Source organism: Somniosus microcephalus, chromosome 14 (genome assembly GCF_052327205.1).
Source record: "Somniosus microcephalus isolate GS21.2 chromosome 14, FLI_Smic_1.0, whole genome shotgun sequence".
NCBI classification, from domain to species: domain Eukaryota; kingdom Metazoa; phylum Chordata; class Chondrichthyes; order Squaliformes; family Somniosidae; genus Somniosus; species Somniosus microcephalus.
In genome coordinates this window covers 85,166,675-85,179,789 of record NC_141000.1, presented here as the reverse complement: position 1 = coordinate 85,179,789, position 13,115 = coordinate 85,166,675, and the positions used below count along the sequence as shown (strand labels likewise).

The window sequence follows — 13,115 nt, the reverse complement described above, 5'->3', positions numbered from 1 at the left end:
ATCCTGGGTCTCAAACTTAGATCTGTAACTGTGGTTTGCACTTGCCTCACTTGCCTGAATCACACTGGGTGTTAAAACCAAGCTCCTTTTGACCTAGATAGGCTTGATCGTATCACAGAGTAGAAAATTTATAGTCAGAACAATTGTATATATACTCTGATTTACATTTTAGTGCATGTACACACAAATATATACACATATTCATAATCCTAGTCTGACATCACACATGTACAGATTATATACACATACACCACACAGTTATATACAAGTAAATCAAGTAAACCTATGAAATTAAAGAAATATCTTTTTGTTTCTATAGATCAGAAATAGAAGTTCGACTCCGCGACTGCACATGCACTGTGAAAAGTGTTATAGTCGGCACTGCAGAAAGCCCTTTGAACTTTCTGTTGCCTGTTTGGTTATCAGTTGCCCTTCCAAGTGTGGTGCTGTTTTCCATCAGTGTAAGGAGAACGAACATACATTGCTGTGTCCACTGGAACATGTTCCTTGCCTAAATTCAGCCTTTGGCTGCCCCTTCTCCATGGCACGCCACAAACTTTCCAAACACCTTCGTGTCTGTCCTGCCAGCATTGTGTGCTGTTCAATACAATGGAACCGCTGGCCAGCTAATGAAGATGACATAACATTAAAGAATAGTGAAGTCAAAGAATCCTTGAATCCAGAGAGTTTGGACTTAGGCACTGCAATGAGGGATCAGGGGATTCTTTTCAATTCAATGAAGATGGCCAAACTTTTCCCAGAGATGGCAGAGACAGTTGATGAAAATGATTTGGATTTGGATTTGAATGAAGCAGGGGCAGTGGGAGGACAGCTATTGGCTTCTGCATCTTTGGATAGAAATTTTTTTGAAACAGGAGCAGAAACACATCAAGATGGAATTGATGAAGTCAGTGCAGATGTGGAAGAGATGGTTGAACTCACCCAGGAAGAAAAAAAAGCTCTTGCAGAATCCAGTGAGGCAGTAGATTTAACTAGGTATTCGACTTGGGAGCATATTTTCAGTAAGGATAAAGGTAGCTGTGCCATTGAAGAGAAAACTGCAAAAGTTATAACTGAGCAGAAGAGTGAGAATTCATCAGCCAGCACTAAAAATAAGAAAAACTTGTCTGAAAATAAAACCATTACGGAAGACCCAGCTTTGTTAGCAGCAGTAGAAAAGACAGGTGAAGCTCCTTGGCAGGAAGGTGTTTTGGATAGGCTAGAAACACAGATGGATACGAAACAGTTCAATATGTATTTGGTGCATCATGGCAGTATGCTTATTCGATTTGGCCAGATGAGTGCATGTACACCCAAAGAAAAAGACTTTGTTTATGGGAAACTGGAGGCCCAGGAGGTTAGAACTGTCAATACATTTAAGCTTCCCACCAGCTACCGTGCCAATCGTACACCTTTTGGAGATACATTTGCAAGTAAGGCCAAAAAGGAGAACAAAGCTGTGGACACTTCTGACCTGGAGACAAAATGTCATCAAAATGATGAAGTTACTATTTCATTACTTTGTAATTTGGAAAAAGTGCTAAAAGGCCATGTTATATCAGAAACAAAGGCCACTGATGGACTGACTATTGATTTTGGGACTCAGACTTATTCTTTCCCCTCTGCTCCTTTTGGCCGTGATGTAGTTTTGGCGGATGTAGCAGCAGAGAAAGCCTCTTGTCTATATCTGCAACTCCAGGCAGAGTGCATCACAAACAGACACAACAAATTGAATCCTGCTTTTACATTTATGTGCCACCATTTCTTCAGACGAGATGAGTTTTCATCACACTTCAAGAATGTGCATGCTGACATTCAGTCATGCCTGAATGGATGGATGGTACAGAGATGTCCTCTAGCTTATCTTGGCTGTTCCTACTCACAACAGAGATTCTGCCCCTCCACGCACAAGGCAAAGGTGATCTACAATCATCACCAAAGTACGTTTGCAGTCAAACCAGATGTTCCTGCAATTCTGTGTCAGAACAGTCACGGGGATCTAAATGTATGGAAAAGTGGGAAGAATATGCTTAGCTTGAGTAGTCTTCCATCTGAGATACTGAGGCACATCGCAAGCTTCTTGGACAGCTATAGCCTAGCACAGCTGTCCCAAGTGTCTATATTGATGAATGAGGTCTCTTCTACTTTACTGCAAGAGCACGGCATGGTCCTTCTTGTCTGGGAAAGGAAAAGTTACTCACAGGGAAGCTATTCTTGGCGAGCTCGAAAACGGGCAAGTACATTTCTTTATCTTGATCAGAGTTTGAATTTTTAAAGAAAACTACTAAAAAGCTCAGTAGCTGCCTGCCTGCATCTGTAATTTAGACTGATACCAGCATCGCCATATTCAACCTAATTAAATGTAATTCAGTGAAGAGTTTGTAGAAACAAAGGCCGCGATTTTACAAACCTCGGCAGGTCCGTGGTGGGTGATGTCGGTGGCGGGTCCTGACCCCGCTGCTGTCTCCATCCTGGCCTCTGAAATGAATTTCCCTTGATGGGGCTTGTTAAGCCCGCCCAGCACGTTTCCCGGCCAATTAGAGGAAGCAGATTTGGTGACGTCATTTAATGATGCGTCATCAGCCGGTTTCCTTAAAGGGACCATGGCCAACTTTATTGTGATATTTGTGCTGTCAGTGTTCTACAACATTGAGGTGCTGCAAACACTGACAAGCACTGCACAGAGGTGCAAGGTTGCACCCAGGCTCTCCCATGACTCCCTCCATATGCTTATGGAGGGAGTCACAGCACGCAGGGAGGTCCTCTACCCTTACCGTGAGATCAACACAGCCTGGCTGCACATTGCAGAGGAGGGCACAAGCAGGGATGTGGTCAGGAGGACCTGGGTGCAGTGCCGCAAACGTTTCAATGATCTCAGTAGATCACGAAATGTTAGTACAAAGCCATACTCAAGCTCATCCTGCTGTGCCTCTCATCACATCCACATCACTCTACCTTCCCTACCCTACTCCTGCAGATCCTTACTCACACCAACTTACCTTGCACCTCCACCCATCCCTCTCTATCTACATTATCACATCCCCCATCTCACTAGCCACCCCTCACACTCACCCTCATCCTAGTGCAATCATACCAACTAACAACACACAAGGATAGGCACTTGGGTGTTTTATGCAATGTTCATGTAAAGTTTCTGTTTATGTGCTGTCAAACATCTTTATTTTCAACACTTTGCGTTCTTGGACAGATTTGTGTGCACCTTTGGAAGTAGCTTTGTGAGTTGCAGTGAATGGTGAGACATAACGGTATCCCCCGCAATGGTGATGAGTGTGAAAGGAATGACTTGGGCATTGTAGGGATGCATTATGTTGTTGGTGTGGGGTGGTGCCAACCTGGCACATCATGCGGCAGCCAGGGTGTACAGCGTCAATTGAAGTAAATCTGGCCATGGTGAGGCCATCCCTGGCCTCCCGGGCAGCGTTGTGGTCGGGTGCTGCTGGTGTGCCTGGTGATGCTGGTGTTGGGGCTGATCGTGGTGGGATTCTGTGGACCAGGGTGAGAGAGTTTCAAGGGCACCCATGCTGATGGAATAGATGGCAGGTGAAGTAGAGATGACAGAAGCGCTCTGTCAATGGTAGGAGAGGTAATGAGGTCAGACTGGATGGAGACTTGTGAAAAGACTTGCAGCATCCTGAATCTGTAGTGGAAGTGCAGTTTAGAGAAGCTAATGGTTAAGGGAACATTTGTCAATTAGCTGGGAGCTTTGACTTGACATTTGAAGCTGTCAACTCATCAGCTGATTCAGTGACCACTGACCTCCCGCCTCAGCTTCACAGATGGGGTCTAGGCACAGCAGGAAACTGGTGGGCGTCCTGTCAAAATCCAAAAAGCTGGGGAAAAAAACCTTTGTAAGTGGCTGTAAACAAGCCACTAATTATTTTAATTGCCTCCCCCGCCGCTGCATGTTGGGTCTGCTCAGCGCTGACAGACCTGACATTTGGTAAAGGCGCGTGCTGGCGGGTTCACAGCGGGGTCCCAACCCGCTGGGGAAAAAAACCACTTTCCCACCCGACCCGCCACCGATCGCGCCCACTGACCACCCCGCAAAATCCAGCCGATAGAGACCATTAGGATTTTTTGAGAATTACAACTGTGGTAATAACATTTTAAGAGCCCAAATATTTCTTGGGTGTGAATTACAATGCTTAAAAGCAACACCCAAGCTCATCAACTGGGTGCCACTCATCACATTGGCCTCAACTTACTATGCCCAGAGTGGTGAGTTCACAACAGCTCTATTACATTGTGGGGGTTTGATCTGTGACCATTCCACGTTAATGCCATATCCCTTGAATATCACAGGCCTCACTGCCGCTCTATTTTTGTCTTGTTTCCATCTCTAATTGTGAAGGTTTGGACTTTACTGTTCCTTTACTGTATTATAATAGTCTGCGTTGAAGGCTGTTTCCATTAAAAAAAAAACAGGATACAGATCTGGTCATGACAGTTAATGCTGTTGAGGATTAGGAAAGTTCAATGATTCTAACATAATTTTCAGGCCTACCAATTTTCAACTTTTCCTGCATTGGCTATCATCTCACACAGGTGATCGCAATCTTCTACCCTACTGCTTCAGGGCCACAAGCCTCCTCATGTATGGACTACGTTGGTAATCTGCAACACTTCTGATGCTTTGTCACTGCAGATTGAGAGAAGCCAAGATTGGAGTCAAGGTTATTCAGTATTTGTAGTGATGGTGAAAGATGTCTTTTAAAATTATAGTCTTTGGTTTAACAGAAAGTTTTCACTAGCATTATGGATTCAGAGATATCCTTGCATAGCATCTCCTTCAAGGGAAAACCTGTGTAAATCTCACAGGTAGGTGGGTTGTAAAAATGCAAATAGAAATACAGTAGAAGGGCGACAGAAAAAGAGAAATGGGGAAAAGATCAGGAGAGAGTGCTGAGGAAAAAAGGATGCATAAAAGAGGACAAAAGCATGTATTTGGCTGTCCCCTATAGTCCATATGGCAACAGCTTGCCACTTTTAATCATGTCAAGGCCTTGGGTGTCTGGCTTGCAACTGAAAATCTCATACCTTGGACTTGTCTAATTACTTTTTTTATTCGTTCATGGGATGTGGGGGTCACTGGCAAGGTCAGCATTTATTGCCCATCCCTAATTGCCCTCGAGAAGGTGGTGGTGAGCCACCTTCTTGAACCGCTGCAGTCTGTGTGGTGAAGGTACTCCCACAGTGCTGTTAGGTAGGGAGTGCCAGGATTTTGACCCAATGACAATGAAGGAACGGCAATATATTTCCAAGTCAGGATGGTGTGTGACTTGGAGGGAAACTTGCAGGTAGTGGTGTTCCCATGCGCCTGCTGCCCTTGTCCTTGTAGGTGGTAGAGGTCGCGGGTTTGGGACATGCTGTCGAAGAAGCCTTGATGATTTGCTGTAGTGCATCTTATAGATGGTACACACTGCAGCCACAGTGCGCTGGTGGTGGAGGGAGTGAATGTTTAGGTGGTTGTTGGCATGCTGGGATGGAGTCAAGCTTCTTGTGTTGTTGGAGCTGCACTCATCCGGGCAAGTGGAGAGTGTTCCATTACACTCATGACTTGTGCCTTGTAGATGGTGGAAAGACTTTGGGAGTCAGGAGGTGAGACACTCGCCTCTGACCTGCTTTTGTAGCCATAGTGTTTATGTGGCTGGTCCAGTTAAGTTTCTGGTCAGTGGTGACCCCCAGGATGTTGATGATGGAGGATTCGGCAATGGTAATACCGTTCAATGCCAAGGGGCTGTGGGTAGACACGCTCTTGTTGGAGACAGTCATTGCCTGGCACTTGTATGGCACGAATGTTACTTGCTACTTTATCAGCCCAAGCCTGAATGTCACCCAGGTTTTGCTGCTTGCGGGCACGGACTGCTTCATTATCTGAGGAGTTGCAAATGGAACTGAACACTGTGCAATCATCAGCAAACATCCCCACTTCTGACCCTATGATGGAGGGAAGGTCATTGATGAAGTAACTGAAGATGGTTGGGCCTTGGACACCGCCCTGAGGAACTCCTGCAGCAATGTCCTGGGGCTGAGATGATTGGCCTCCAACAACCATAGCCATCTTCTTTTGTGCTAGGCATGACTCCAGCCATTGGACAGTTTTTCCCCTGATTCCCATTGACTTCAATTTTACTAGGGCTCCTTGATGCCACACTCGGTCAAATGCTGCCTTGATGTCAATGGCAGTCACTCTCACCTCCCCTCTGGAATTCAGCTCTTTTGTCCATGTTTGGACCAAGGCTGTAATGAGATCTGGAGCCAAGTGATCCAGAACCCAAACTGTGCATCGGTGAGCAAGTGTCGCTTGATAGCACTGTCGACGACACCTTCCATCACTTTGCTGATGATTGAGAGTAGACTGATGGGGCGGTATTTGGATTTGAGCTGCTAGATCTGTTCTGAATTTATCCCATTTAGCACCGTGGTAGATGGAAACTTTCCTCAGTGTAAAGACGGGACTTCGTCTCCAGGAGGGCTGTGCTGTGGTAACTCTCATCGACAGATGCATCTGCGACAGGTAGATTGGTGAGGACGAGGTCAAGTAGGTTTTTCCCTCGTGTTGGTTCTCTTACCACCTGCTGCAGGCCCAGTCTGACAGCTTTGTTCTTCAGGGCTCGGCCAGTAGTGGTGCTACCGAGCCACTCTTGGTCATGGACATTGAAGTCCCCCACCCAGAAAACATTGCTACCCTCAGTGTTTCTTCCAAGTGGTGTTCAACATGGAGGAATACTGATTCATCAGCTCAGGGAGGGCGGTAGGTGGTAATCAGCAGGTGGTTTCCTTGCCCATGCTTGATGTGAAGCCATGAGACTTCATGGGGTCTGGAGTCAACGTTGAGAACTCCCAGGGCCATTCCTTCCTGACTGTATACCACTGTGCCGGTGGGACAGGAATAGTGATGTTGGAGTCTGGGACGTTGGCTGAAAGGTATGATTATGCTGGAGTTTTTCCAGCGTTTTCTGTTGTTATTTCAGATTTCCAGCATCCGCAGTATTTTGCTATTATGTCAGGCTGTTGCTTGACTAGTCTGTGGGACATCTCACCCAATTTTGGCACAAGTCCCCAGATGTTAGTGAGGAGGACTTTGCAAGGTTGACTGAGCTGGGTGTGCATTTGTCGTGTCCGGTTCCTAGGTCGATGCCGGGTGGTTTGTCCGGTTTTATTCTTAGTATACTTCTTTGTATTTCAGTGGGCAGTTAAGAGTCAACCACATTGCTTTGGGTCTGGAGTCACATAGCCAGGTAAGGGCAGCAGATTTCCTTCCCCAAAGGGCATTAGTGAACCAGATGGGTTTTTACGACGAACGGTAGTTTTATTCCAGATTTATTAAATTGAATTTAAATTCCCCAGCAATCCCACCATTGCTGTGGTGAGATTTGAACTTGTGTCTCCAGATCATTAGTCCAGGCCTCTGGATTACTAGTCCAGTAACATAACCACTATGCTACTGTACCCCCTTCACAAAGTGGAAAGCCATTTGCTCAGTCATATTTGTCCTGGTTTGGATGATGGGCCTGTCTTGAGGATACATGGAAGATAAATTAGATTCAAAGAATGAGGAAGATCCAACAGAAGGTAATTCTTTATATGATCTATAATTAACAGCTGCTTCTGCCTCCCCCCAAAAAATTACTGCTTGCACAAAATTAACTTTCCAGACACCTTCAGATATGTAGCTTGGCATATAATTATTCACGGGGAATGACATCTTCAGTGAGTTGAAAGCATTGTAATTAGAGAAATTATAGAACTTTTCATAGTGCCAGACATAAGCATACAGCCAATAAAATCCTGTGTCAAAATTGACTTATTGGCCACCTTTGATCTGCTGGGCCAATTTGTGAAGCACCTTGGGATGTTTTACAATGTTAAAGGCGCTATATCAATGCAAGTTGTTGTTTTTTTCATTGGTATGGAGCATTAACGAAAATACCAGTAATGTCCATAAACACAATGCTATGAAAATAAATAATTCTGTTATCCAGAAAGTAAAATAATCTTCAATATACCAAACAATTAATGTCTGAAAGGTTGAGGACCACCATTTTGTTAATTTTCCATTACCAAAGCAAACATTGATGGTATGTTGACCTTCATTTAGTCCTCTTTTATCTCTATCACTGCCAGTTTAAAAATAACTATCCGTGATTGCACTGTTACTAAATCTGGGAATAGCAACTCATGGCATTCAGATCATTCAGTCTGTTGATCACATGCATTCCCTCAGCTTGTTTAACTCATTCAAAGTGATAACAAAGCAAAAACAACATTGCTGATAATACATTAGACCATTCCAATAGCAGATAATTTGCTTTGTATGGGCTCGCTATCATTTGAAGGAGCTATCTGTTCTATCATTGGTTCTGGTATATTAGACTGGTGAGGGAAAAACTATAATCAATATGCTGGACAGCAAGGACAATGAACAGGGTATTTTTTGGGGGGGCCTGGATTTTGAGGTAAGAATAACAGCGAGGCTATCAGCACTCACCATTATTATGGAGTAAATCGAACATGGGCAGTAAAAGGCAGAAATCCGGAAGTTGCTGTCCGATTTACCCTGCTCCTCCACAAGCTGCGCTACACCATTACCTCGGTGATAGACTCGGCATTGAAATACAGGTAAGGGCGTGAGGTTGCAAACTTATGAGGAGAGATTGAGTAGACTAGACCTATATTCTCTAGAGTTTAGAAGAATGAGAGGTGATCTCATTGAAACATACAAAATTCTTACAGGGCTTGACAGGGTAGATGCAGGGAGGATGTTTCCCCTGGCTGGGGAGTCTAGAACTAGGGGTCACAGTCTCAGAATAAGGGGTCTGCCATTTAGGACTGAGATGAGGAGAAATTTCTTCACTCAGAGGATGGTGAATCTTTGGAATTCTCTACCCCAGAGGGCTGTGGAGGCTCAGTCATTGAGTATATTCAAGACAGAGATCGATAGATTTTTGGATATTAAGGGAATCAAGGGATATGGGGATAAGGTAGGAAAGTGGAGTTGATGTAGAAGATCAGCCATGATCTTGCTGAATGGTGGAGCAGGCTCGAGGGGCCGAATGGCCTACTCCTGCTCCTATTTCTTATGTTCTTAAAATGGTGGTCCTCAACTTACCCTCTAGATACCAACTAAACACACCAGTAAAAGTTAGGGCTTGTCCATTCAAGTGTAAGTGAATTTTTCACGACATGCTAAGCCTTAATCACTGACAAGCAACCCCTCTGGCACTGAAAATTAACTTTTGCAAGTGTGGAGTCTCATTCTTTCAGATTTTAATTATTGTTGGGAGGTTTTTAAAAAATGTAATTTTTTTTTAACTTTTTCTTTCTGTCTCTTTTATCTCTCACACTCTCTCTCTCTCAATGCCATCTTTCTATCCCTCTATTTATTTTTGTTTTCTGTACAGGACTTTACATTGAATTAATTATTCTAACTTACAGTTCCTGGTTGAGACTCTGCGTGCCTCAGTAAGGATTCTTCAATCTGATTGGTTGAAAAGACACGCTGTTGCTTCCCTGTTCACACAGGTCCCCGATCCCCTGTAGAGGGCGCCACACTGTTTCAGATGCCCGATGACCATAGGTTGCCGCTCAAAAGCTCACAGAAAGTCTGTGGGCAGCTGCAAGTGTAACGACCGGTGAGCGCCGTTCGTTCGCCGCTGACCGCAAAATCCGGGCCATTATTATTCTTTCTTGGGATTTGTGAGTCGCTGACAAGACCAGCATTTATTGCTCATCCTGAGAAACTGACTGGTTTGCTAGGCCACATCACAGCAGTTAAGAATCAACCACATTGGTGTGGGACTGGAGTTATATATAGGCCAGACAGGGTAAGGATAACAGGTTTCCATACCTAAAGGAGCTTGATGAGCCAGTTGGGCTTTTGCACCAATCCAACAGCTTCATGGTCATTTTTATTGATGTAGCTTTTTATTGCCAGAGTTAAACTGAATTCAAATTCAAAAACTGCCATGGTGGGATTTGATCTCTCATTCTCATAGACTGTTAGTCCAGGCCGCTGGATTACTATTCTAGTAACAAAACCACTACGCTACCATACCTCTCAATATATTGAATTAGTCAGATTAAGTTATATGACCTGTTGAAGTTTGGAGTTCCCATTACCACCATTGACCATCTCTTGGGTTTGCTGTTATCCCTTCAAGTCCTCAACAAGTGCAATTATGGCTACCCTTTTGGTAGAGAGTTTCCTTCCATGTAGAAGACATGACAAAACTACTAATGAATCACTGACAACAACAACAACTTTAATGTGGTAAAATGTCCCAAGGTGGTTCACAGGAGTATTATAAGAAAAAATTTGACACTGAGCCACATAAGGAGAAATTAGGGCAGATGACCAAAAGCTTTGTCAAAGAGGTAGGTTTTAAGGAGCATCTTAAAGGAGGTAGAGAGGCAGAGAGGTTTAGGGAGGGAATTCCAGAGCTTAGGGCCTAGGCAGCTGAAAGCACGGCCACCAATTAAAATCGGGGATGCTCAAGAGGGCAGAATTGGAGGAGCGCAGATATCTCGGGGGGTGGGAGGCGGAGGTTTTGGGGCTGGAGGAGATTACAGAGATAGGGAGGGGCAAGGCCATGGAGGGATCTGAAAACAAGGATGAGAATTTTAAAATCGAGGCGTTGCTTAACCGGGAGCCAATGTAGGTCAGCGAGCACGGGGTGCTGGGTGAACGGGACTTGGTGCGAGTTAGGACATGGGCAGCAGAGTTTTGGATGACCTCAAGTTTACGTAGAACGTGGGAGGCCAGCCAGGAGTGCGTTGGAATAGCCAAGTCTAGAGGTAACAAAGGCTACTGCTAGTGGGGGTCTTGCTTGTATGTGTAAAAACAACCTTGTTTTTGATTCAATCTCACCAGTGTTCCTTCAGGAATCTGTCAGTATCTCGTGTTAAAGCACAAACAGCACTCGAGACATTTCAGGGATTCATGGTATTGATCTTCCTCAATGTAATTGTGGTAAACCACTGTTATAGTTATCACTGTATATTGTTCTCACTGTTCTCACTGTCACATCACTACACGAGGTCGCCTCTTGTCGCACTGTTATACCTGGGCTGACCACCTCCGACTCCGCCCATTACCTGCCCAGGTATAAAGGTAGCTGACTGGCTAGTATTCCTCCCTGTTGGATCGGATCACCCACGAGGGTGGGCTCTGTTATTTAGCCAATAAAAACCTTCAGTTACGTTCTTAACTCGTCGCCTTTTATTGGACTAATTGATAGGCATATCAATTTTATTGGCTAAATTTTAAAGATGTCTGATAATGAACAGCAACAGCAAGGAGCTCACCCAGCAGCACAGCAACAGCAGCCTCCAGACAACGGGCCACACCAGCCGGCTTGGCTGCAAGCCTTGAAACCACCATACCTGGATCTAAACCCACAGGCACCAAACTCAGCCAACGACTTCAAACACTGGCTGGACTGCTTCGAATCGTACCTGGAGGAAGCCGTCGTCCCTCAGAGATCCAAACTAAGAGTCCTGAAAGCCCAAGCGAGCCCGAGAGTATATACACTCATCCAGGACATGACTACGTACGACGACGCCATCAACCTACTGAAACAGCAGTACCGGAGCCCGGTAAACTACATGTACACTAGGCATCTCTTAAGATCTCGCCAGCAACAGCCAGGAGAATCGATAGCTGAATTTTCACGAGCGCTGAGACAACTCGGCAGGAACTGTGACTTTAAAGCGGTGACGGCTACTGCGAACATGGAAGACAATGTCCGCGACGCCTTGGTGAGAGGCCTACGTTCCGACTACACACGGCAAAGACTGCTTGAAGCTAAGGACATAGACCTGGACAAGGCCGAAGCCCTCGCCCTCACCCTAGAGGCCACCCAGCAAGACCAGGAAGCGTTTGCCAGGTACTATTCGCGACCCTGGGACTCGGGCCCGACCCCCACCCCACCACCCTTCACAGCGCTGCCCCCGGGACCTACCTCAGCGTCTGCATCACGGATCCGACCGGGCCCGCTAGCCCCGGTACCGGCCCCGACATCAGGCAACCCCGATCGGGCCGCTGGCTGCTTCTTTTGCGGCCAGGAGAAGCATCCGAGGTCGCGCTGCCCAGCCAAAAACTCGACCTGCAAAACCTGCCTCAAGAAAGGCCACTTCTCCAAGGCCTGCAGAAGCAAATCCTCAGAAGCCAGCAGTGCCTCATGCGAACCCTGGGGGCGGCCATCTTTGTGCGGGGCAGCCGAAGCCTGCAGAGCCTCATGGGAAAACCAGGGGCGGCCATCTTTGTGCGGGGCAGCCGAAGCCTGCAGAGCCTCATGGGAAAACCAGGGGCGGCCATCTTTGTGCGGGGCAGCCGAAGCCTGCAGAGCCTCATGGGAACAGCAGGGGCGGCCATCTTTGTGCGGGGCAAACGATTTAAACAGAGCCTCATGTGAACTACGGGGGCCGCCATCTTCGCCGCCATCTTGTCATGACAACGACGCGCTCATCTACACCCTAGCTTCCGTGACCCTGGATCAAGCCCGCCCGCACCACCTGGCCAGCTCAATGATGGACATCAAAGTCAACGGCCACGCCACGACCTGCCTGTTCGACAGCGGAAGCACGGAGAGCTTCATCCACCCAGACACGGTGAGCCACTACTCCCTCCCCGTCCTGCCAACGCGCAGCCGCATCTCGATGGCATCGAGGTCGCACGCCACAGACATCAGCGGCTACTGTGTCGTGACATTGTCGGTTAAAGGGACAGAGTATAAAAATTTTAAACTCCTCGTACTCCCCCAGCTGTGCGCTGCCGTCATACTAGGGCTGGACTTCCAATCCCACCTCCAAAGTGTAACCCTAGCATACGGTGGACCCCTCCCCCCACTCACAGTCGACAACCAGCGAAAGTTAAACCGCCCACCGCGTAACACCTGCAGCCTATCCACCCTCAAGGTACCGCCACCTTCCCTGTTCGCTAACCTCACCCCCGACTGCAAACCTGTCGCTACTAAGAGCAGGCGGTACAGCGCTGGGGACAGAGCCTTCATTAGCTCTGAGGTGCAGCGACTCCTGAAAGAGGGCATTATTGAGGGGAGCAGCAGCCCCTGGCGTGCCCAGGTGGTGGTAGT

The 13,115-nt window shown here is 46.6% G+C and overlaps 1 protein-coding gene across 4 annotated transcripts in view; it reads left to right on the top strand.

The window, feature by feature from the left end:
* LOC147107642 (F-box only protein 40-like) overlaps positions 1–13,115 on the top strand; it is a 39,124-nt gene that overhangs the window by 19,666 nt on the left and 6,343 nt on the right. For all 4 annotated transcript variants that reach the window (XM_086006844.1, XM_086006842.1, XM_086006843.1 and 1 more), the window contains one exon: positions 320–2,233. In XM_086006844.1, coding sequence (XP_085862970.1) covers positions 320–2,233 — 1,914 coding nt within the window. The remainder of the gene's footprint in view (positions 1–319; positions 2,234–13,115) is intronic.